We start from the raw sequence: 25200 nt of genomic DNA, 5'->3' as shown, positions 1-25200 counted from the left end.
AGGGTGACACTGCCAATGCTCCTCTCCAGCAGGGTCTGATTAGGGAGTAACTAAGGTAAAGTTACCTTAGTAACTTAATGACCAACCTAGACAGCATATTCAAAAGCAGAGACATTACTTTGCCAACGAAGGTCCATCTAGTCAAGGCTATGGTTTTTCCTGTCATCATGTATGGATGTGAGAGTTGGACTGTGAAGAAGGCTGAGTGCCAAAGTATTGATGCTTTTGAACTGTGGTGTTGGAGAAGACTCTTGAGAGTCCCTCAGACTGCAAGGAGATCCAACCAGTCCATTCTGAAGGAGATCAGCCCTGGGTGTTCTTTGGAAGGAATGATGCTAAAGCTGAAACTCTAGTACTTTGGCCACCTCATGCGAAGAGTTGACTCATTGGAAAAGACTCTGATGCTGGGAGGGATTGGGGGCAGGAGGAGAAGGGGACGACAGAGGATGAGATGGCTGGATGGCATCACTGATTCGATGGACGAGTCTGAGTGAACTCCGGGAGTTGGTGATGGACAGGGAGGCCTGGCGTGCTGCGATTCATGGGGTCACAAAGAGTCGGACACGACTGAGCGACTGAACTGAACTGAACTGAAGGCACCCTTTCCCTTTCTTGGTGCTTAAGACTTCCTTGATCATTTCACTCCAGTGCTACATCAACCAAAGACTGGGAAGCGTAGTGCCCATGGCGTTGGAAATGGTTTTCGTTGGTTCACAAACATGTAAATGTGCTGAATCACACCACTGTTCTTTCAATCCAGACACAAGCTTAGGATGGTGCTACTATGTCATGAACACCTCTCTCACTTGCTAAGCCCCCTTTTCAACACAGAGGAGGCCTTAAGTTCAAAGCCATCGGTTGTTGACAGTATTGCAAAAGAATCAAATCCAGTGGGACTGGATTACTTCCATAGTATCTTTATGGTTTCTGTTTCTGTAACTGACATTCTTTTTTTTTTTTTTTTTGTATTTACCAACATCTCCCACAAAAGCTATTTTATACCATTAAGTCTGACCATGCCATTCCATTGTCAAAGTTCTCCAGTGGCTCCTCAGAACACTTAGAAGAAAGTCGGAAATGCTTGTTTTCTGGAAGTTCCTTCATGATCTAACCTATGCTGACCTCTTCCTCATCTTCTGATCACTCCGCCCTTCACTCACTCACTCCTTCACATTCCTCCAAGAAGGAATCTCAGTCTTACCTCTGGGCCTTCGCACATGCAATACATCCCCTGCCTGATCTATGAGTTTATGACCCCGATCAAAACAGAGGAGAACCCACCCTAAGACTGGAAAAGAATCCCCTTAGGCTGACAGGAAAGGAGAACTAAGAAGGTTGGGGGCTCCTGCAGAGAAAATTAGGTCTGAAGGATCCAAAACAGCAGCTGTAAGCAATGGTGGCTGGGTAAATGCTGCTAGTGGACTGGTAATAATTGCTCTTTAGGGAGGAAAAAAATGTGTGTTTTACTGGGATAAAGGATGTACTATTGCACAAACCTGACAAATTTACAGATAATAATAAACAGTCCATTGTAAATACTCTTTATTGTAAACTCCAGCTAGCTAACTAATTCTCTCAGAAATGTTTTCACTGATTTTCCTGTCAAACTCTGGATCCCAAAACCAATTGTCACTGCAGTTTAGCCATGATTTCACAAAATCAGACCGTAAAGAAATGGTTGACAGCAACGGAACTCAGTAAGGAAGTCGCTCACATCACTGAAGCATGTGTGCAGGTGTGATACGAATGCTAGCTGAAATTTTTGCTCATGTTAATAAGTAAGATGGAAGTAAAACAAGGAAGATGTGTGTTCAGACTCCTTCACTGGTGACATGAGTCACCTGTTGGCTGAACTGGATAATAATCCCTCCATTTTTTGGTGCCATTCACAATGTATCGACTACAGACACAACACATTGTTAAGTTTAATTTACATTATTAACATTTTATCAATCACACTGTTGAGACTGGAAAATCAACAAAACAATACATCAAGCCCTGATCTGTCCTGTTCCCCAGTCTCTCTGATGTAAAGACACTCCCCGTGGACGTTTCAGGTGACCAACACATCATGAATGCAGAATCAGCAAGGGGTGGGCAGTGCCCCTTCCCCATACTCCTCTTGTGATACAATAGCTGTAAATCACCTTAAGAGCACAGACAAAAGCAAAATGCAGTAAAATGAGGAAGTGATGAGCTTAGAGTATACATTACCTTGGTTTCTAAGATAATTTAAGTATAAATTTAAATAATTTAATTTTTTAGCAACTGTGTTTAATAATGATCTTGTAAGAGTCTGAAAATTTAACAATCAGCTTTCACAAGCCAGCACAAGCCAGCTCCAGTGCTCTAAAGGAAGTCTCTAGAAATGAGAGGAAAGGAGGACTCGGGAGGGGCCAGAGTCCTGTGGGGTGGAGCCATTTGCTCTGTCTCCATTTGACTCAACCCTTGTGGCCTGGGGCAGTGGGGGATGATCCTTTACAATGTCCCAAAGGTAGGGACCTAGGTATTGAGGGTAAAGAGAAACCCCATTCACCCTGATCAGCTGAATGGGGCTAGTTGAAGACACTCCTGATGGGAGACAGAGGTTAAATACACCCTTAGGGGGAAAGTCAACTCCATTCTACAGATGTGGAAACTGAGGCTTGAGGGAGTCCTTACTTGTTCAAGGTCAGTAGCTGCCAAGAGGTGGAGGCCACACTGGCAGCCGGGTTTGTTAGCTTTCAGACCTATCCCCTTTCTGCAAAGTCCTCCCGTGCCATCCTGGACACTGCTCTTGGAGCGCATAACCTGGAATGTGATGGCCCTTGGATTTCAGGGCACACAACTCTGGAATTCTTCACCTTTCCCCTAATTAAAACTTATCTCCCCTAAAGGGATGACTAGCAACTTGAAAGCAGGGCCCATGCTGATTATCTGTGGTATTGCCAGCATTTAAAATTCTGACTCATTGGCTTCTGAAGAGATCTTAAGAACCACCTGGTTCAGATCCCCCATTGTACACACAAGGGAAGCTGAGGCCCACGGTCAGACAGCAAGAACACCTACAGTCAGGGCTAGAACTCGAGCCTCCTACCAACCACCTGAGTCGCTGGTGAATGACAAGTGTTCTGGGCAAGGGAATTGGAGGAGTTGAACAAAATGAGATCCGAGTACCAAAAAGCAAGTGTTCCCCCCCAAAAGTCCCAGCCAGATGGAGAAAGAGAGCAGATAATAGTATCCTTTGCTGGATTTAGGGGCAATTCCAGGAGTGACTTCTTGCCAGGGTGGTACCTTTGAGATTCTTTGAGAAAGCCCACAGAGCAGCAGAGTCACCATGAGATGCTCTCATCATGTCATTACTGCAGCGATGTGCAGAGTCAGTGGGGAAACTGAGGCAGGAAGGCAGCGTCTCAGGAACCCTCTGAGCCTGAGACTCAAAATGAAGACTGCAGCTCTCAGATTTTCATCCCTTTCCCCCCAGCAAAACAGACCTCTTCTGGGGCAGGGGTGAGTCTTGAAGGACCATCTAGCATTTGTGTTCTGGGGCCCAGGCAAGCAGGAAGCTGAAGACTGTCTGTTAAAGCCATGGTTCCAGCACCTTCCAGATGGACCCCCTCAGGAGGCTGCAGAGACCTCGATACGACTGTACTGGATGCCAGCCGAGCTCTGCCTGTGGCCAAAGCTCAGGGGGAACCTGCAGTGCAGAGAGCAGTGGGGTCAGAGGTTGGCAGGGCCTGGCGGCCTTCCCTGGGGGTGATGGGAGTGGACCATGCCTGGGGTCCCCATCCCATCCCCACCCCACTCCTACCTGACCCTTCCTGCTTTCTGTCTTAATGTACATTTCCATCTTTGGAACGGCCCAGCTGTTCCCCCTGGTCTTCCTGGGTCCACCCGTGCCCTCTACAGCCAGATCTCCCCATCACAGCCAGGCTGACCCTCCTAAATACAAAGCCTAGCTCCTGTCACTCCTGCTGGGAAGTGACATCACGCCCAACCAGCCTCTCCCACACCACCGCCTTCCAGTCCCGTTTTTCCCATCCCACTCAAGGAGAAGAGCTCGTATACAAAGATAGGACAGAAGTGATTGTGTCCAGGCAGTAAGAACAATAAGAGAAGGAAAACACTCTTCTGCAAAGGCAGAGTGTAAGGACTAAATCCCGAAGCAAAGTGCTCACGGTCTGAGGTCACTCTTCCCCCTTGGCCAGCCCTGACCACCTTACCATTTCTTCTGGAATTGCTGGTCTATGTCTGCCAACGACTGGCCTTTTGTTTCTGGGACAAATAAATAGATGAAGCCCAGGCCGAAGACAGCAGTCAGCCCATAGAGCAGGAAGGTCCAGGACAAGCCAATGGCACCTGGGAACAACAGGGTGGGATGTGGGCGGAGCTTAGCCTGGGCCAGCTGGTTGACCAGTGTTCCAGGGGAAACACTGAAAATTAGTTTACCCTGAACAGATTCTCCAGACGGTAGATTTGCAGAATGACCAATACACTGTCAGATAAAAGTACCATAAAGCAAGAGTGGGACTGGTTGTCCCAGAGGCAGGCAAAGGGCCAGGACCCAAATCCACAAAACATCTGGAACTGAACTTGTGTCTCCTGTGTCGGCAGGCGGATTCTTTATCTCTGAGCCACCTGGGAAGCTTGACCTCCACTCAGTCCTTATACCAGCAGAGAGTGTTGGGCTGCGAGAAGGAGGACTGAGTTCTAGTCTTCTGATTACCTGGCTAGACTTGGGAAGGATGTATTTCCCAATCTGTGAGATGGGGATGATAGGCTATGAAACAATTCTAAGAAGCCCTTCTTCCCCTTGCTTCCTTCCTCCTCTCTCTCCCTTCCTTCCTCTCTTATCTCTCATTCATTCCACATAAAAGGGATGCTTGAAAACTGAGGCACTAGTGAGAAATCTAAATTCCCAAAGACTGGGTGTGGGAGGCAGGCACTGTGGACAGGTTCTTCCACCAGTATTTTCCACAGCCCCCAAGGGCTCCTCCTTTGAAGGGGAAACCCTTGGCTGCAGGAAGTGGGAAAATAACTAAATTCTCAGAACTTGCCTTGAGGGAGGAGCGCCCCCTCCACCCCCACCCCCGCCATCTGGGCCCTCTGGCCTTGAGTCATGAGTATCCTCTGCATCTCGGACATGTGTTCTGGGCCATATAATTCTCACCCCACCCCACCAGCACTCAGACTGGGTCTGAATGCTAGGTAGGAAGAGAAGATGTCACTCAATGGAAAGTCCTCTGCTGTAGAGTGGAAACTTTCAGTTACTAGGGGAGAATGGACTTGTCTTGCTGGGGGCAGAGAGCAAAGGCCCACACTCAGGGCTCCCAATCTCCGTACTCCCTACCCGGAGAACAAACTCTGGGTTTGAGAACAAACTCATCCCCCCACCACCAATCAGGGATGGCTTCCTGGACCGAGGAGAACTGGATGCTTTAGGTCTATTCCCCCTTCAGCCTCAACTCGCAGGTTGTCAATAAAGCCAATTCCCCCCACCCCCACCCCTCTGCTGCCAACCAACGGGGCCTGGAATGAAGTAGAAACTTCACAGGTCGTATCTCCTGTTGTCTTTGTCTCTCAGCCCCTCTCATTCTTTCACTAGCACCTCAGTTTTCCTTTGGGGAACCCTCCCCCAACTCTCAGTCCATGCAGTGGGGTGTCTAACACCCCATGCTCTTCAGACTGTGTATGTGGCCCAAGGCCTGGGCATCAGAATATTGCAGCCTTCCAGTGATGGTTCAGGGATGGGCACATGATCTTGCTGGGCCAATGAGAGTCTGTCCCAGGACTTGAGTGAGAGCCATTGGAAAAGACAGGCTCTCCTCCCGGGGGGCTGCCAAGATGAAGAACCCCACTTGTGGTCATCTTTGTAGCCATGCAGTGGGTCTACTCCAGAATGAAGCTCACAGCATGGAAGGCAGAGCCAAGAGAGTATGAAGGCGGGCCCACAGTTTTGTTGAAGCTTCTGGATCAGTCATGGTTAAAGACAGCTACTACCCTCCTCTTCTCATGACTTAAGACAAAAACATTACCTTTTGCTCATCTACTGGTTTGCACGGGATTTTCTGTCACTTATACCCAGACGATATGGAAGCCTGGGCTCTGTTTGGAGGCAGTTGTTTCTGGATCTTGGGCCAGGGAATTAGGTCCGAGGACTCACCGATGAGGTCGAGGAATGAGAGGCTGATGAAGAGGTTGGCGGCCCAGTTGAAGCTGTTGCAGAAGGCAAAGGCCCTCCCTCGGATCTCCACGGGGTAAATCTCGCTGAGGACAAGCCAGGTCACTAGGACAGGAGGGCAGAGAGGATGCCTAGTAGCCGGGACCTAGGGCCTGGAACCCACAGTCCAGCAGGCAGCCCCCCAACAATGGGACTCAGTGCAGGGTCAGGCCCCTGACACTCATTTCTCCCTGCTGTTTCACCCACGTGGCCATAAGATTCCCTTTAGAAGGACCAGCGACCCGTTGGTTTCCTGGGACCCCAGACTTTCAGTGTCCTAGGCAAACTGGGATGGTTGGTCACCCTATTTATTAAATTCCTTTCCAGTCAACCCTTCTGAGTGAGCTATCCAGGGGCACATTCTGACTTTATGAAGCTTAAAAGATTTGCAGTCTTTATAAGGAAGAAAACATAACAGACACAAATTAGGCTCCTGCGCTTAGAAGAAGTAGCTTCAAGGAAGCAAGGAGCCCTGGAGTCTGAGCTCATGGTTCTCATGGTCAAGCCACCTCTGGTCCCTCTGAGACCCTGACAGGTTCAGTCCCCAGGCTTTCCGCTAGGAGGGGCAGAAGGCTTCCAAGTTACCTGCAGAAGACTCCCACTTACCGGGTCCAAAGCCAATGGAGAAGGCGCTCACAAAGACCATCATGCAGACCAGCGCAGTCCAATGCAGCAGGGCGTGCTCGGGGGCGGGAGAAAGGCCTGCAGGGGGAGTGAGGCTTAGCGCTGTAGGGTCCTCGGCTCCAGGAGGAGGCCTGGTCTTCTCAGAGGTTGACAAGACTGGCTGCCTGGGGCTCTGGTCCGTCGTGGGCAGCAGCGGTGGAGCCAAGCCCCTGGGCAGGCTGGAGTCTCCAGGGAGCCCCGACAGCCTGGTGGCGTTGGGCATGGCCAGGCAAGCTGGGCCTGAGTGCAGGGGCACAGCAAAGCTGACGAGGCCGAGGCCGCTGACTGACAGGGCCATGAGGGCACAGCCGGCGAGCAGCAGCGCCCTGCGGCCGGCTCGCTCCACCAGCCCCATGGCCGTCAAGGTGGCCGCCACCTTCACTACCCCAAGCCCCACGGAGGCCAGCACAGCGGAGGAGCCTCCCCGGAAGCCGACCGACCGGAAGATGGTGGAGGCATAGGCAAGCACGTTGGGCTGCCCGGTCAGCTGCTGGAAAAGCACCAGCCCCAGCCCCACGACCGTCCGGCCCCGCATGTTATCCCGGGCCCTGAAGAGGTCCACAAAGGTGTATCTCGGCCTCCCCAGGTCCAGCTTCGTGGCCTCGCCTCCCTGCAGCGGGATGAGGTCCTTGTGGCCTGCAGCCCCGACTGTACCAGCGGGGAGGAAGAGGAGGCTGAGAGACTGCAGGAGAGCGGGTGCAGCGGCCCAGCCAAACATGTGCCTCCATCCCCCGGGGGCACCGGCCAGCGCGTAGTTGAGTGCGTAGGAGAGCAGGACGCCCACGGTGATGCCTGCCTCGTAAAGGGCCACCAACACTCCCCGCTGCCGTGGGCCCGCCAGCTCGGACACGTGGATGCAGCAGGCCATGGAGGAGAGGGAGATGGCAAAGCCAGCCACCGAGCGGCCTAGGATAAGCCAGGCCAGGGAGCCTGCCAGGCCCAGGCTCAGGCTGCCTGCCAACAGCACCAAGTTGCTCCCGAGGATGGCTTGCTTCCGGCCATAGTGGTCGATGAGGCAGCCCCCCACCAGGGAGGCCAGGAGAGCCCCCAGGAGCAGGCTGCCCACCAGGAGCTCCTGCTGTGAGCAGCTCAGCCCGAAATCAAGCTGCAGCGGCAGCAGGGCCCCCGATATGACTGCCAGTTCATAGCCAAAGGTCAGGCCACCCAGCAAGGACACCGAGGCACACAGGGGCAGGAGGAGTGAAGGTCGGCCTGAAAAACAAAAGCGACAGGGCGGGTGCAGAATGTTTCCACGCCAGAGCATCCAACCATCCATCCGTCTGTCCCTATCCATCTGTCCAGCCCTCCGTCTCTCCATCTGTTCACTCATCTATCTGTGTATCCCTCTATATATCCATCTGTTCTGTCCATTTACCCCCACGTGCACATATGCTTGCGTCCACTTCTTCCTTTATCCTTCATCCATCCTTCCTTCATCCATCCCTTCACCCACTTCTTTCTTCATCCATCTCTCCCTCCACCCTTCCTTCCATTCATCTACCCATCCATCCATCCACTCCACCTGTTCATCCAGTTATTGATCAATTTACCCATCCCTTCATCATCCACTCCTCCATCCATCCACCTATTTCATCCACCACATATTCTTCCATTCATTGGTCCATTCAATTCAGTTCAGTCACTCAGTTGTGTCCGACTCTTTGCGACCCCATGAATCGCAGCACGCCAAGCCTCCCTGCCCATCACCAACTCCCAGAGTTCCCTCAGACTCACGTCCATTGAGTCCGTGATGCCACCCAGCCATCTCATCCTCGGTCGTCCCCTTCTCCTCCTGCCCCCAATTCCTCCCAGCATCAAAGTCTTTTCCAATGAGTCAACTCTTCGCATGAGGTGGCCAAAGTACTGGAGTTTCAGCTTTAGCATCATTCCTTCCTAAGAAATCCCAGGGTTGATCTCCTTCAGAATGGACTGGTTGGATCTCCTTGCAGCCCAAGGGACTCTCAAGTCTTCTCCAACACCACAGTTCAAAAGCATCAATTCTTCAGCGCTCAGCCTTCTTCACAGTCCAACTCTCACATCCATATATGACTACTAGAAAAACCATAGCCTTGACTAGATGGAACTTAGTTGGCAAAGTAATGTCTCTGCTTTTCAATATGCTATCTAGGTTGGTCATAACTTTTCTTCCAAGGAGTAAGCAACTTTTAATTTCATGGCTGCGGTCACCATCTGCAGTGATTTTGGAGCCCCCCCAAATAAAGTCTAACACTGTTTCCACTGTTTCTCCATCTATTTCCCATGGAGTGATGGGACTGGATGCCATGATCTTCGTTTTCTGAATGTTGAGCTTTAAGCCAACTTTTTCACTCTCCTCTTTCACTTTCATCAAGAGGCTTTGTAGCTCCTCTTCACTTTCTGCCATAAGGGTGGTGTCATCTGCATATCTGAGATTATTGATATTTCTCCCAGCAATCTTGATTCCAGCTTGTGTTTCTTCCAGTCCAGCGTTTCTCATGATGTACTCTGCATATAAGTGAAATAAGCAGGGTGACAATATACAGCCTTGATGTACTCCTTTTCCTATTTGGAACCAGTCTGTTGTTCCATGTCCAGTTCTAACTGTTGCTTCCTGACCTGCATACAGGTTTCTCAAGAGGCAGGTCAGGTGGTCTGGTATTCCCATCTCTTTCAGAATTTTCCACAGTTTATTGTGATCCACACAGTCAAAGGCTTTGGCATAGTCAATAAAGCAGAAATAGATGTTTTTCTGGACTCTCTTGCTTTTTCGATGATCCAGCGGATGTTGGCAATTTGATCTCTGGTTCCTCCGCCTCTTCTAAAACCAGCCTGAACATCAGGAAGTTCACGGTTCACGTATTGCTGAAGCCTGGCTTGGAGAATTTTAAGCATCACTTTACTACTGTGTGAGATGTGTGCAATTGTGTGGTAGTTTGAGCATTCTTTGGCATTGCCTTTCTTTGGGATTAGAATGAAAACTGACCTTTTCCAGTCCTGTGGCCACTGCTGAGTTTTCCAAATTTGTTGGCATATTGAGTGCAGCACTTTCACAGCATCATCTTTCAGGATTTGAAATAGCTCCACTGGAATTCCATCACCTCCACTAGCTTTGTTCATAGTGATGCTTTCTAAGGCCCACTTGACTTCACATTCCACCCCTTAATTCACCCAAACACCCATCCATTTATTGATCCATCTATCCGAAAATATATTCATCCACCCATCGTTGTAATCTATTCACTATTTACCCAGATACACACACACACACCGATCCATTCACTCATCCATCCAATCATTCAAAAAATTATCTGGCATCTACAGCACACTAGGCTGTGTTCTTGGGGCTGGCAATATAGTGGTGTTTTCAAGGACCCGACATTCTAGTAGAAAAAGGCAGATAATAAATGAATACGTGATAGGTGTCATTAAAAAAAAAAAAAAAGAGCAGGTAATGCCAGGAAAGACTGAAGTCAGGGGGAGAAGAGGACGACAGAGGACGCGATGGTTGGATGGCATCACCAACACAATGGACATGAGTTTGAGCAAGCTCCGGGAGTTGGTGATGAACAGGGAAGCCTGGCATGCTGCAGACCATGTGGTCGCAAGGAGTCGGACATGACTGAGGGACTGGGCTGAGCTGAAAGGGAGCTGAGAGTGATGGAGGGGTTCTGTTTTAAATAGGGCAGCCAGCCAGCTGAGGCACCTCTGAAGAGGGAAAACCTGAGCAGACGAAGTGAGGGTGAAAGTCATGTCAAGTGTGGGAGAAGAACATTCTAGACAAGAGAACAGCAGAAACAAAGGCTCTGAAGCTGGACAGTTTGGGGCATGTTTGAAAAATAACTATTAATAGCTAATACTCCTACGGTACTAAGTACTAGGCTCTGTTTTAAGGGCTTTACATGTATTTACTCATTTAATTCTTACAACAACCTTAACATCTACCATTATTAGCACCATCCTCCAAGGCACAGAGAGGTGAAGAAACTTTTTCATGCTCACACAGCAAGGAAGTGGCAAAGTGGATGTGACTAAAGAGTTCAGGCTTTTAATCACGGCCTGTTGAGCAAGGAGGCCGGAGTGGCTGAGAGTAATAGGTGTTGAGGTAGCAGAGGTAGGCAGGGGCCAGATCAGGAGGACACTGACGAACTTCCCTTTCAGTGGATTCTAGGCACCTTTTAAAAAAAAAATCGAACTCTTAAAATGTGGCCAGTGTAACTGAGGAACTGCGGTTTTAATCTTAATTAATTTTAATTAAGTGTAAAAATAGCCACATGTGGCCAGCAGCTACTGTACTGGCAGAGCAGCTAAACAGGTTGCGCTTAATTTTTAACTCACATATTTAAACAAATATTTCTGGAAGCATCTAGAGTAGTCCAGACATATCTGTCTCACCCACCCCCTACCCTGGACCTGACAAGAACATTCATAACATTGTAGTCAGATTTATGGAGTATTTGCTCTGGACCAGGCACTGCTTTGAGCCCTTTTAGCGGACTAGCTCATTTAATTCTCACGACAACTTTATGAGGTGGGCTTTTGTGTTATTTATGAAGGAGTACACTGATCCCCATGCTTCTCAGGTGGTGCTAATGGTAAAGAATCCGCCTGCCAGTGTGGGAGATTCAGGAGACCTGGGTTTGATTGGGAAGGTCCCCTGGAGCAGTGAATGGCAACCCACTGCAGTCTTCTTGCCTGGAGAATCCCCATGGACGGAAGAGCCTGGCGGGCTACAGTCCACGGGGTCACAAAGAGTAGGACACCGCTGAGCAGCTGAGCATGCACATACAAACTGATTATCAGAGACACGAAATGACTTGCCTAAGATGAAGAGCGTTAATGGTAAGTAGCTTGTTGAGATTCAAAGCCTGGCAGTCTGGTTCCACAATCTGTACCCTTAGGCACTCCAGTATAAAACCTTGGCAGAATACAATTTCACTGTTTTCTCACTTCTGCCTCTCCCCATCTATGTTAGGCAATTTTTGTGCAGAGGCGGGGAGAGGACTTTCATGGGCGGAGGAATCACCTCCCCCCACCCAGCTCATTTTTCTCCCCATCACCTCTGCCCCCCAGGAATCAACCCCCTACCATTCCCTGGCTGGCCTAGTCCTTCCTCTTCATGACCATCAACCAACACCCTGTGGGGGGACCAGGCTGCCCAGGTCCTGCCCCTTGTCACCCCCTTCTGCCCCACCTCCCTCAGTTTCTAGAGTTCACTGCCAGAAGGGAAGGTTCATCCAGGCCATGTGAGGCAATCCCATGCAAACACAGAACTTTTCTGCCTTGTCCTGGGTTCTTCTGGAGGTGAATGGGAACCCAGCCAAAAGGCCCAGGGGCAAAGCTAACTGTCCACAGGTTCCACCGGAAAATGCTGCAGGACAGACTCAGGTCTCAGTGGTAAGAGCAGAACAGTGACAATAAAGGAAGATCTCTGCAAAGACTCCAGGTGCCTTCTCTCAAGTCACCTTGGTGACAACTCGAGGTGGTACTGCTCCCATTACCCCCTTTTGACAGATGGGGAAACTAAGGCTCAGATACTAAATGTTCTGTGAGAAACAAAGTGTTCTCACAGCTGGGAAGCAACAGGATCAGGACTCAAACGCTGTCCCATCTGACTCCCAAACCCACGTATTTAAGCTTTCCAAGGCTCCCACCGCCTGCTCTATTGAGTCCTAACTCATTAGCATGACCTCCCAGTCCCTGCACGAGCTGGTGGCCCCAGCCCACTTCCTTGGCCACCTCTCCTCTCCACGCCTACTCCCGCCCCTCCGACACACCCTGCAAACACTTGTTTCCAGCACACATCATAGCGTTTCATGCTGCCCTGCCCTCTACACGACCTGGTCCCTCTCTTCCCGACCTCTCTTCTCCACATGCTCACTCATCCTGCTCAGTTCCAGTTCACCTCCCTGAGGGGCTCTGGCAATACACATCTGTGATTTGTGCTCTGTGGGGAGCTGCCTTCGCCTCTCCTGTCTTCATCTCTCAATCTCTGGATCTGGGCAGACTTGACCTCCCCACCTCCAGCCCCCATCACCTAGCTCCAGACATAGTGTCCGTGATCCAGATCTGACTACCTAGCAGCCACGTGGCTGACCCTGAGCCAGTGAGAGACAGTCCACCCCAGGGTGGTTGCTTATTTGGGGTTCTGAGCTGGTAGTTTACCTGCTTGGAGCAGCTGAGGGTCATCTTTCCCTAGCAGGGAATCCTGACTACACTGCCTGAGCTCCTAGATCCAACCGTGCCTGAAGCTGTGAATTTTTCTGGGACCAATAAATAAGTACCTTTTTTTTTTCTGGTTAAGCTAGTTTGACAGAGACTCTAATTCCTGTACATCTTCCTCAACTTTCCAAGTCATATCTTTCACTTCCAGCCAATTATGCTTTCTTTTGCATTTGCTCACACCAAGTAATTGTGAAATTGATGTGTTTTCCTTGTTAAACGGGACATGATGAGTGTCTGTGTCTCTAGGCCCCAGCCCCACTCTGAAACCTGAGTGAGTGAGTAAAGTCGCTCAGTCGTGTCCGACTCTTTGCGACCCCGTGGACTGTAGCCTACCAGGCTCCTCAGTCCACGGAATTTACCAGGCAAGAGTACTGCAGTGGGTTGCCATAGACGGGCCAATTAAAGCTTCTACTGAATGAATGAAAGATTGAGTCAGGATACAGGGCAGTATCTCCACATCCCATTCCAAGGACTGTGTCAGATACGTTTGAAGTTAGTTTAACACTCTAGAGCAGCCAGAGAGATCCTATGATAGCCCAAGTCAGGCCACATCATTCTGCCCACAGCCCTCCACGGCTTCTCTTTCACTGTGAAAAAAGCCAAAGTCCTGACAGTGACCTTCAAGGCCCTACAGGACCTGCCTCCTCTCACGGAGCTCCTGCCACACCAGCCTCCCGGCGATTCCTCCTCACTCCACGCCCATCTCAAGTCAAAGCTTTTTACCAGGTCTCACCTCTGCTGGGAAAGCCCTTTCCCTCCATTTCAGCAACCCCAGCCCTGCTTCCCTCTGGTCCTGCTCAAGCATCACCTTTTCATGAGGCTTCCCTGGTGCTCTACTTAAAACTGCAAGCTCCCATGGCATCCAATACTTCATATTCCACTTTTCTGCTTGTTTTCCTCCGCAGTACTTGTCATCATCTGAAATAACTATACATTTTACATATTTGGGGGGCTCAACAACCAGAATGTCAGCCCTAAAGGGGCAGGAGTTCTTTGTGCATTCTCAGTTGTCTCCTGATGCTGGGGACAGTTCCTGGCATACAGTAGACACTCAGTAAATACTGGTTGAGCAAACACATGGTTGAATGAATGAGTGAATTCAGGACAGAGGGGATCCAGACAGAAGGGATTTGGGCTCTTGAGCATCTTGGTGGATTCAGGGTCTGGAAGTGGCCATGGACAGGAAGTGGAGTAAATCCTGGCCTCCAAATTATGACAGCACCGCCTGAGTTTAGGTAGTAGATGGTTCAGCAGGTAAACAATCTGTCTGCAATGGAGGAGGTACAAGAGACCTGGGTTTGATCCCTGGGTCATCTCCTGGGGGAGGAAATGACAACACACTCCGGTATGCTTGCCTGGGAAATCCCATGGACAGAGGAGCCTGGTGGGCTACAGTCCATGGGGTCGCAAAAGAGTCGGTCAAGACTGAGCAACTAAACAACTCCCTTTCTATGGATTATCTGTCTAAATATAGTATGTGAAATTGGCTCATGCTGGATGAAGTCCCTCAGTTCTTGAAAGCAGAGCTTCCCAGGGGACAGAATCAAGGGGCAGGTGGAGAGGAAAAACCCAGGTCATGGCTGCACATGTCACCAGCCGCAAGTCACAGGGCGCCTCCAGTGGGTGACACTAGACAGCATCTCACCCAGAGGCACAATGAACTGAACCCCTCCCCGGCCAGAGACCTGCCGTGGCTTCCCTTGCAACTCCAGGGAAAAGCCAGGGGTGAGACTGACCCGTGGGTGAGACTGACCCATGCAAATATCTTCACCCAGACGGCTGGCTTCCAAGTATCCCAACGACAGGTGATATAAGTGAGACTGTTGTTGATACTATAGCCAGCTCACCTCCTTTTCCAGAAGCCATACCTGTAGCAGCTGCCTTAATTCCTGCATTAACCCTGTGTCACAGACACTGGTGCCTTTCCCATTTTACAGATGAAGCAGCTGAGGCACAGAGAAGACATTTGCCTCAGTTCAGTTCAGTTGTTCAGTCGTGTCCAACTCTTTCCGACCCCATGAATTGCAGCACACCAGGCCTCCCTGTCCATCACCATCTCCCAGAGTTCACTCAAACTCACGTCCATCAAGTCGGTGATGCCATCCAGCCATCTTATTCTCGGTCGTCCCCTTTTCCTCCTGCCCCCAATCCCTCCCAGCATCAGAGTCTTTTCCAATGAGTCAACTCTTCGCATGAGGTGGCCAAAGTACTGGAGTTTCAGCTTTAGCATCATTCTTTCCAAAGAACACCCAGGGCTGATCTCCTTTAGAATGGACTGCTTGGATCTCCTTGCAGTTCAGGGGACTCTCAAGAGTCTTCTCCAGCATCACAGTTCAAAAGCATCAATTCTTCAGTGCTCAGCTTTCTTCACAGTCCAACTCTTGCATCCATACATGACCACTGGAAAAACCATAGTCTTGACTAGATGGACCTTTGTTGGCAAAGTAATGTCTCTGCTTTTCAATATGCTATCTAGGTTGCTCATAACTTTTCTTCCAAGGAGTAAGCATCTTTTAATTTCATGGCTGCAATCACCATCTCAGTGATTTTGGAGCCCCCCAAAAATAAAATCTGACACTATTTCCACTGTTTCCCCATCTATTTCCCAAGACATTTGCCTAGGGTGAGAGTTTATCAAGTCACAGAGCAGATTCTGAACTTGAGTAGTCTGATTCCAGAGTTCCGATGTTGGGTATGATTTAAAAAAAAAATCTCATGTTAACGGATCATTTACCATGTGCAAGTGGTATCTGGAGTATCTAAGTTCATATTCTCATGTCATTCACATTCCCTGTGATGGGGTATTTCCTGGTGACTGTTTTGGAGATGCGGAAATTAAGGTCAGAGAAGTTAACTACCCTGTCCTAGATCAGGATGCACCTGGGAAATGGGAGAATGAGGGCTGGAACCACCCCATCCCCCCACCCCCACCCCACCCCCCGCCCCACTCATCTTTCTGACCCCCAAATCTACATACAAGTCCACTGAGGCCCCAACCCCCAAACCAATGTCTGCCAGGTAGTAGATGGATCAATGACTGACCTTTTGAGGCCTCTGAATCCAGAGAGAAAAATACAAACCTTAGTCCCCCGGAGCAACAAAGAAGTTTCCTAATCATCCACCGACCCCCACACCCCCGCCCCACTTTTCTCTATCTCGCGTCTATTAGGCATCTGACAGCAGAGGTTTTTGTCTGTTTTGTGTAGAGCAGCATCCCAAGCCTAGAACAGTGCCTGGAGAGAAGTGCTCAGCGAATCCATGAATGAGTTTGCTCCTTTCGGAGCCTCTTCGTCTGCAGAATAGGAGCGATTTCACTCATTCGTGGGACACTGCCAGGCTTCAAGCGGTCAGGAGAGGGTAGGACCCCGGAATAAGCTTCTGGTATCAAGTTAAGGAGCCCTCTCAGGTAACTTTTTTTTCTGGGCAGAAAGGAGCGTGGAGGGAAGTGGGCCCAAGTCCCTTCCCAGCCCCCAGGCAAGGCCTGCTGTCCCGGCGGCCACCCGAGTGGGCGGTATCTGGTCTGGGCGCGGCAGCGGCGGGCAGAGGGTGCGCGCGCGCAAGGATGGGGTCTCGGGGCTTCCCGATCCGAAGCACCCCTCTGCCCGCAGCACAGATCGCGACTTACCCATGGCGACCAGGGCTCCCGAGGCGAGCGGGGAGCGCTGGGGGACTGGGTGTGCATCGCCCCAGCCAAGTCCCCGCCTCGGCAGCCGCAGCCGGACAAACTTTCAGGCCCGCCTCCGTCCCTCCCTCCCCGCCGGTCCGCCTGCAGCGCCGCCGCCACGTCGGCCAGCTCAGGGCCCCTGTGCTCGGGGGGCGGGACGGTGGTGTGCTCTGGACGTCGCTAGTCTCGCCCGGCCCGGCTGGGACCCCACCCACCGTCATCCCAGTTGCGGGTGGGGAGCCCACAATTTGTCCTCCTAGAAGAAAGGAGTCAGAATCACTGCGATCCATGCTAGTTTGGCCTCTCCAGCGAGCGTGTGTGTGTGCACTCACACACACACACTCATGCGTCCACACTGACACACACACCCACTTCAGCCGCTCAGGCTCCCACGGATTCATTTTCCATTCATTGAACAATTAGGTTTGGACACCTCCCACCTGCCTTGAGGCACTCTCCTACCTCTTGAGGATGGGCTGGGAGAACCAGAAAGACAGTTCGTTCTGTTCCTGTGGAGTACTTTCTGGTGTGGGAAGCAGAAAGATAAATAGCCAAAAGAACCAGAGAAATACCATCTAGTGATGAAGGCCAGACAGAGAATTAAGCTAGGGTGCTGGGTTAGGCAGCCACAGGTGGCTGCTTTAGCTGGGGGGTGGGAGGGAGGTGAGGGGGGGAGGGAATTTCTTGAGCCAAGATCTCCGCTTCCAGACAGAAAGTAGACCAAAGGCAAAGACCCTGCAGGGAAGAGCTTGTGCAGCATAAAAACAAATGAAGCCAGAGTTTCTGGAGCACAGGGGAGATAGTGTCTAAGGTGCATGCATGCTAAGTCGCTTCAGTCTCTGTCCCGCTCTTCACCACCCTATGAACTGTAGCCAGCCAGGCTCCTCTGTCCACGGGGAGTGTCCAGGCAAGAATACTGGAGTGGGTTGCCATGCCCTCCTCCAGTGGATCTTCTCGACCCAGGGATTGAAGTCGAGGCTCTTATGTCTCCTTCATTGGCAGGCGGGTGGTTCACCACCAGCGCCACCTGGGAAGCCCAGGGTCCAGGGTAAGTGTTGGCAAACCCAGATCATTTAAGTCCTTGGGAGGCCAAGATCAGGATGAGACTTTATTCCAACTGACACAGAAATAATTGGGCAGTTCTAGCAGGTTATAGGGAGCAGGAGTGGAAACAGGGGGCCCTTTAGAGGCTGTTGCAGGGTGAAAAGGTGACATTGATGTGGACTAAAGTGATAGCAGTGGGGCTGGAGAAAAGTTGTCAGACAGACTCGATAAGGGCAGATGGACCAGGAGAGGAGCATTTTATGAATGCGGAAACTGAGGCAAAGGGAATTGAAGTAATTTGCATCATAAACAATACAGGAAATCAATAGTGCTTAAGAACACACGCTAGTATATAGCTGAGCTTGAAGTCAAGCTCATGGGGAAAACCACGCTCTTTCCGTCAAGCTCTACTGCCTTTCTGGCATGGAGAAGAGCCCAAGGAGGCCTCTTGGCTTTTGCCACGTGACAGTTCCTCTTTCACATGCATATCTGGAGTTGTCACCAGGAGACGTACAGAAAAGCCTAGGCATTCCTGAGATGACTTGTAGAAATTATATGATGAAAAAAGGCAGGAAGTCTGATCTTCACGGCTTGCATTATGTCAGGAGGATGTTTGCAAGTCTGCTGTTGGGTTCTATCTCTTCTAGAGAATAGAGAATCTCTCTTCACTCATTTCTTTCCCAAATGAGAAAAAGTTCTAATTGGGCATTTTGGTAGGCGTCTTCAAAAATGACTTCCCTTGGACTTTCCTGGTGGTCCAGTGGCTGGGAGCCCACGTACCAACACGGGGAACTTGGGTTCAATCCCTGGTCTGGGAAGATTCCACATGCCATGGGGCAAACTGCAAGCCCATGACCCACGGCTCCTGAGCCCATGTGCTCTAAAGCCCGTTCTCCACCACAGGAGAAACCACCACAAGGGAAGCCACTGCAATGAGAAGCCCACACACCGCAAGCAGAGAGTAGCTGCCACTCACCGCAACACTGCAGCTAGCGAAGGCCCACGTGCAGCGATGAAGACCCAGCACAGCCACCAAAAATGATAATAAATAAATACAAAAATTTAAAGAGTAAACATTATTTTAAAAAATGGCTTCCCTTGAGGTGAGGCAGGAGCTAGTAACTCATTTCTAACAAAGAGAATAAGCAAAAGTGTACTCCGGTTATAAAAGATGGTGATTTCCATCTTGCTCAACCTCTTCTGATCACTTACTCACTCTGATGAAGCCACCTGCTGTGTTATGAGTTGCCCAGTGGAGAGGCCAGTGTGGCAAGAATTGAGGGTGGCCTCTAGGCAATAGCCAGGGAGGAACTAAAGCCCTCAGATTAACAATCTGTGGGGAACTAAATCCTGCCACTAATCAAACAGTTATGTAAGCAAACAAAAAGGCAACACAAAAGAGAGATTCATAGGGACTCCAGGAATTATTAAGTTGGGTTTTCCCTCCTATGAGAAGTCAGGGAGGGCTTCCTGAGGAAGTAACATTTGAGCTGGAAATGGAAAGATGCCTAGATGAGTTTAGGCAACCAAGAGAAGGAAGAGCACTTCTGATGTAGGAAATAGCAGGTGCAAAGGCCCCATGGCAAGAGGGAGCCTGGCAAGAATGAGACTGAGAGAAGGCAAATGTGTTGAAGATCCCAGAGCAAAGGGGAGTTTGGTGGGAGATGAATCTGCAAGAGGGACATAGGGCCCCATGCAGGACCTCATGGGTCTTTATCTGAAGCACAACAGGGAGCCACTGAAAGATTTTAAACTAGATTTCCTATGGTAAAAGTCAGAACCAGTCTGACTATAGCAAGCCTGGGACTTTTAAATATGTTTGCACAATGGATTTTTCCAAAGGAGGGTGTTGGAAATTGGAGGAAACACAAAGTGCCCACCAAACTGAAAAGGTATCTTGAGAATGGAAAACAAGGCAGGCAGCTCCATATAATCAACAGAAAAGTTTATTATAAGATAACTTACAGGGTAGATTCAAGTGGACAGAGATCCAGAAGCATTTGCAGCTGCACTTTGAACCTTCAAGAGGCCATTGGGACAATTTTATAGTTAACCTAGGGTTTAGGGGTACATCCTTGGAAACAGGAAGTGCATTCCTAAGTCAAGTTATGAGTGGGTAACTAGTTTTTGCAGGAACCAAGAGTACGTCAGCAAAGGTCTTCATCGTTTGGAGGCTAACAAAGCATAGAGGCCACCTGGACCTAAAAATCACTGATGACAGAGAAGATATTTACTACACAGAACAGCCATAGGTAGGGTGAGCAGGACAAAAGGAACTGTACAGACCCAAGATGGCCTCAGTTATGCTAACAACCATACAGAGCAGTTCAGACAGATTTGGTAACCATGGAGATGACCATATGGACACTAAGAATTATGATAATGAAACTACAAACTTGGGAAATTGGGTTTTCCAAACCAAATAGAATTGGTTCTATAGGGGCTTCAAGAAGGCTGAACTGATGAAAGGTGCTGGAAACCACATTAGTACAAAACAAAGGATCTGATGTTTGAAAAGGTTACCTTCCCTGTGTATGAATGAAACGCAGGGACTGTGAAGTGCAACTTCCCAGGATCCAGATAGATTCCTGAGAGCAGATTCCAAGAGACGTTTTTCAGGGAGACGCCGAAGCTTTCCGGAAATAGCCGAAGAGCTGAGAGACAGCGCCACCAAAGCCAACCGCAAGAGTCACGAAGGGTTTCCGGAAAGAGCCGAGGAGTGGAAAGAGCGGCTCACCGAGAGCTGCCGAGGGTTTACGGAAATAGCCGAGGAGCCGAGTGGCGGGACCGGGAGGCTTAGAAAAGAGCCGAAGAGAGGAGAAACCACTTCCACAAGGCAAAAAGGTCAGCGTTAGAGAGGCCGAGGAGGTCCGAGTACTTTCGGAGCGAGCCGAAGCAGCCCCGACAGTTTCCGGAGGCGGCCGAAGGGCTCCGAGCGGCGACGCGGAAACGCGAACATGGCGGCGGCCGGCGCTGCTGCCGCCAAGCTGAACGAGGAGCTGGCGCCTGCGGCCGAAGCGCTGGCCGCAGCCCGGGAGCGGAGCAGCCGCTTCCTGAGCGGCCTGGAGCTGGTGAAGCAGGGCGCCGAGGCGCGCGTGTTCCGCGGCCGCTTCCAGGGTCGCGCGGCCGTGGTGAAACACCGCTTCCCCAAAGGCTACCGGCACCCGACGCTGGAAGCGCGGCTCAGCCGGCGGCGGACGGTGCAGGAGGCCCGGGCGTTGCTCCGCTGTCGCCGCGCAGGTAAGACGGCCCAGCTTGGGGACGCGGGGGACCCCCGAGGCTCCGGGGCTCGGGCGACGCAGGTGAGGGGCTCCCCTGCGCTGCGGGGTTAGGGGCGAGCGAGATTTGACTCAGTTTCTCCGTTTGTACCTTCTTCACGGGTTTCCATTAAGAAATGTCATCCTTTCATCCTTTTCCTTTCATTAACTCTTAAGAAGCCACTTGACGTTGTAGCGACGAGCATTTGTCCCGGAGCTCTTGGCGCCTGGTTCAGTTCCGACTCTACCACCTTTACTCAACGTTGAGCGTGTCTTTTAACTGCCCCGAGCCTCAGTTTCCCCATCTGTACAATCCCAACTTTCGATCGCTGTTAGTTACTTTTAAGAAGCAGATGTAGTTACAAGTACTTGCCCAGGAGCCAGGGTCTCTGGGTTCACACAGTCTAGTTCAGTTCAGTCGTGTCTCTGCGACTCCATGGACTGTAGCAGGCCAGGCTTCCCTGTCCATCACCAACTCCCGGAGCTTGCTCAAACTCATGTGCATCGAATCGGTGATGCCTTCCAACCACCTTTTTCTCTGTTGTCCCCTTCTCCTCCTGCCTTCAGTCTTTCCCAGTATCAGTGTCTTCAAATGAGTCAGTTCTTCACATCAGGTGGCCAAAGTGTTGGAGTTTCAGCTTCAGCATCAGTCCTTCCAGTGAATATTCAGGATTCCCTTAAGATGGACTGGTTGGATCTCCGGATTCAAGAGTCTTCTCCAGCACCACAGTTCAAAAGCATCAATTCTTTGGCGCTTAGCTTTCTTTATAGTCCAGCTCTCACATCCGTAAATGACTACTGGAAAAACCATAGCTTTGACTAAACACTATTTTGCACCATGACCGTAAACCTTTGCCTCTTTTGAGAAACAAAGTTCAGAGGGGGGAAGTAACTTCCTCAAGGTTACACGGTTAGTAAGGCTTTCACCCCCTATCCCTCTGACTCAGAAACACTGGCATTTCACTTTTACACTTTCTACCTTTGTTTCTTTCATTGGTAATTTTTTAGGCATCTACTGTACACCAAGACATTGTTAGGTGCTGGGAGATCTGGAAGAAATTCAGTTGCCAACAAGCACAGTGTCTCTGCCCTTGCTTGGATTTGCAAAGTTATGCATGCATTCGTATTTCCTATTTTCACCCTTTCCAGCAGCTGAGTTCTCTTAGTCAGGGATCCCGGTTGCTTTGTTTCCTGCTGTATCTCTACACATTTGTCTCTAGTATCTTGAAGTGTCTTGAGTATGATTGACATTCAGTAAAGAGTCATTGAATCTTCAAATTCAGTGAAGTTATTGGATTATTGGTAGTACTGATCTCATGTTATAGAAGCAGAAATGGAGGCTTAGAGAAATACATGTGACTTTAAAGATACACAGTTAATAAGGAAGGAAGCTGGGATTTGAACTTGTCCTTCCTCTCTGTATTCCTGGTGGCTCAGAGGTTAAAGCGTCTGCCTCTGATGTGGGAGTCCCTGGTTTGATCCCTGGGTCGCGAAGATCCCCTGGAGAAGGAAATGGTAACCCACTCCAGTATTCCTGCCTGGAGAATCCCATGGACGGAGAAGCCTGGTAGGCTACAGTCCACGGGGTCACAAAGAGTTGGACACGACCGAGCGACTTCACTCTCTTTCCTCCCCGTAAAGGTGCATCTCTAAGCCAGCATGCTGCTTGGTCTCCTGCTTCTGTCCCTGTCAGGAAACTCCTTTCATATGTTTGAACATACAACTAATGGTGCTTACCCTTCTGGCTGTTTACTTTGATTTGTATTTTAGGGAAGAAGTATGACAGGGAAAGTGAAAGTCGCTCAATTGTGTCTGACTCTTTGCAACCCCATGAACTGTAGTCCATGGAATTCTTCAGGCCAAAATACTGGAGTGGGTAGCCTGTTCCCTTCTCCAAGGGATCTTCCCAGCCCAGGGATCAAACCCAGGTCTCCCACGTTGCCAGCGGGTTTGTTACCAGCTGAGTCACCAGGGAAACCCAAGAACACTTGAGTGGGTAGCCTATCCCTTCTCCTCTGGACCCAGGAATTGAACTGGAGTCTCCTGCATTGCAGGTGGATTCTTTATCAGCTGAGCTACCAGGGAAGCCCAAATATGACAAATGAAGTTCAATCACAGTGGGTAGAAGGGAGGAGGGAGCTTTGACTGTGCTGACCTTAGCTGTGGTGGTCTAAGCATAGTCTGGCAGGAGAAACTTCCAGAGAAGGAAAGCTGTACCATTCTGCAGCATTCCTAAATCTTTTTCCCAAAATATGCAGATACACACTGGAAAATTTTTCTGACTGAGCTAGAAAATTAAGCTTACTATTAAGAAAAAAAAAGTATCTAATTCAATGACCCCTTATATCTTGGTTACAGGAATATGTGCCCCAGTTGTCTTTTTTGTGGACTATGCTTCCAACTGCTTATTTATGGAAGAAATCGAAGGCTCAGTGACTGTTCGAGATTATATTGAATCCACCCTGGAGACTGAAAAATCTTCCCAAAGTCTCCTGGGCTTAGCCAGGACCATCGGGCAGGTTTTGGCTCGAATGCACGACGAAGACCTCATTCATGGTGATCTCACCACATCCAACATGCTCCTGAAACCCCCTCTGGAGCAGCTGAACATTGTGCTTATAGACTTTGGGCTGAGCTTCGTTTCAGCACTTCCGGAAGACAAGGGAGTTGACCTGTACGTGCTGGAGAAGGCCTTCCTCAGCACCCATCCCAACACTGAGACTGTGTTTGAAGCCTTTCTGAAGAGCTACTCCACCTCCTCCAGAAAGTCCAAACCAGTGTTAAAAAAATTAGATGAGGTGCGCCTCAGAGGGAGAAAGAGATCCATGGTGGGCTAGAAGAATTCTCCGTGCGACAACCACAGGCAGGAAACTGTTCACAGTACGTTTGAAGGAAGGCTATGAGTATGAGGTTCTACCTAAATAAAGATGGTCGGGTAATTTTAAGAGCTGTGATCGTGCTTGAAAGGCATTATCACCTGCCATTGGCTGTTCTCACTTACTCTGTATATGTCTGGCAGAACTGGGCATGCAGAATAAATCTCAGGCTTTCTCTGCAGTTGTAAGGCATACACCTCAGCTTGAAGGGCATGACGTTACAAAACGCTGAACCACATACTGAACCAGTGAACCGCACTGAACCACATTTCAGTGCTTCTGGTGAGACAAGGACAGCGCCTCAGTTGGTGTCAGTGTATCTTTATCAGCTCTGTAACCCAGCCTTTTTTGTTGTTGTGTTCATGACATATTCCTCTTGAAACCAGTACAGTGGGATGCAACCAGCATATTAAAAAAAGAAATGGAGTCAGAGATTAGAAAATATTAAAGTGCATTATCTGTAGTATTGTTAATAATGTTTTATGAAACTTGTTTCAAATGTGTATATAGACAGCAGTACATACTAGGTTTTGGAGTAAAATACAGTTCTTTTTGAGAGTACGGTAAAAAAAAAAAAAGAAAAATGCTGCTTAACTCCACTGACCCTTTAAGAAATGAGATGCTGGCTATGACACGTCTTTAAATTATTACATTATGTATTGGCATTATATCACAGTGTTTTTCAAAGAATTCCAAGGCCACAGGCTGGCCATAATTTTTTCAATGAATATTCTCAACAAGACAGCAGGCTCATTCCCCAGTTTCCTCCTGTACTGTACAGCTACTATGGCTAATCTCTGCCTCATGGAGGGAACGGTTGACCCATGTGTGCAGGCGTTACATCAGCAGATACCTAGTATTCGCTGTGTGCCAGGCACCGGAGACACAGAAGGGGCGTGAACCACTCGGGAAACAAACTAAGTACCTAAGACAGTTTCAGACAGTGATGAGGGCTGTAAAGGATGCTGAGATCTCAAGTGCCCTCGAGGAATGCACGTTGCGGGGGGAGGGGCAGGAGTGGTCAGAGAAGCCTCTGATGAAGTGACATTGGCGCTGAGATGCGCCGGAGAACCAAGAGATGGCAGATGGAGCATGGTGTACCAGGTTGGTGAAGGAGGAACTTGCTCGAGGAACAGCAAGGCCAGTGGGACTGGTTGGTAGCTGAGCAAGGAGAAGTGGGAAGTGAAATCGAGAAGTGGGTAAGTGCTGGGTCATTCCTGGCCTGGTAATGAGCTTGGGTTTTTCTTCTTAACGCAACTCAGGAGGTTTTAAACGGAACATCTGGTTTGTGTTGTG

At 49.7% G+C, this 25200-nt stretch overlaps 2 protein-coding genes across 2 annotated transcripts; one reads left to right on the top strand and one right to left on the bottom strand.

The window, feature by feature from the left end:
• Window positions 1–1630: 1630 nt before the first annotated feature.
• SLC2A10 (solute carrier family 2 member 10) lies at window positions 1631–20730 on the bottom strand. The gene is made up of 9 exons (XM_068986838.1): window positions 20650–20730; window positions 20509–20566; window positions 17190–17250; window positions 16689–16866; window positions 13004–13067; window positions 6806–8074; window positions 6143–6265; window positions 4203–4338; window positions 1631–3676 (listed from the first exon to the last, which is right to left on the bottom strand). The coding sequence occupies exons 1-9, from the start codon at window positions 20728–20730 to the stop codon at window positions 3598–3600; spliced, it is 2049 nt and encodes a 682-aa protein (XP_068842939.1). The 3' UTR covers window positions 1631–3597.
• TP53RK (TP53 regulating kinase) lies at window positions 20729–24233 on the top strand. Its single transcript, XM_068987680.1, has 2 exons — window positions 20729–21011; window positions 23387–24233. Exons 1-2 carry the CDS (start codon window positions 20729–20731, stop codon window positions 23863–23865), a joined length of 762 nt encoding a protein of 253 aa, XP_068843781.1. The 3' UTR covers window positions 23866–24233.
• Window positions 24234–25200: the final 967 nt, after the last annotated feature.

Source organism: Capricornis sumatraensis, chromosome 15 (genome assembly GCF_032405125.1).
Source record: "Capricornis sumatraensis isolate serow.1 chromosome 15, serow.2, whole genome shotgun sequence".
NCBI classification, from domain to species: Eukaryota; Metazoa; Chordata; class Mammalia; order Artiodactyla; family Bovidae; genus Capricornis; species Capricornis sumatraensis.
The sequence above is the reverse complement of the archived record's forward strand: the minus strand, read 5'-3'. Positions and strand labels throughout refer to the sequence as shown.

Bases quoted from the DNA above. Each gene is read 5' to 3' on its own strand.
- SLC2A10 (XM_068986838.1), bottom strand. From the start codon at position 20,730: ATGTTCGCGTTTCCGCGTCGCCGCTCGGAGCCCTTCGGCCGCCTCCGG. The intron at 16,867-17,189 runs GTAGGAGAGTGC...CCCCGAGCACAG, and splicing joins TCCCAGCCCATCCTCAAGAG to GGGCCCTGAGCTGGCCGACG. The intron at 13,068-16,688 runs GTAAGTCGCGAT...GGTTGGATCTAG, and splicing joins GGGAGCCCTGGTCGCCATGG to GAGCTCAGGCAGTGTAGTCA.
- TP53RK (XM_068987680.1), top strand. From the start codon at position 20,729: ATGGCGGCGGCCGGCGCTGCTGCCGCCAAGCTGAACGAGGAGCTGGCG. The intron at 21,012-23,386 runs GTAAGACGGCCC...TCTTGGTTACAG, and splicing joins GCTCCGCTGTCGCCGCGCAG to GAATATGTGCCCCAGTTGTC.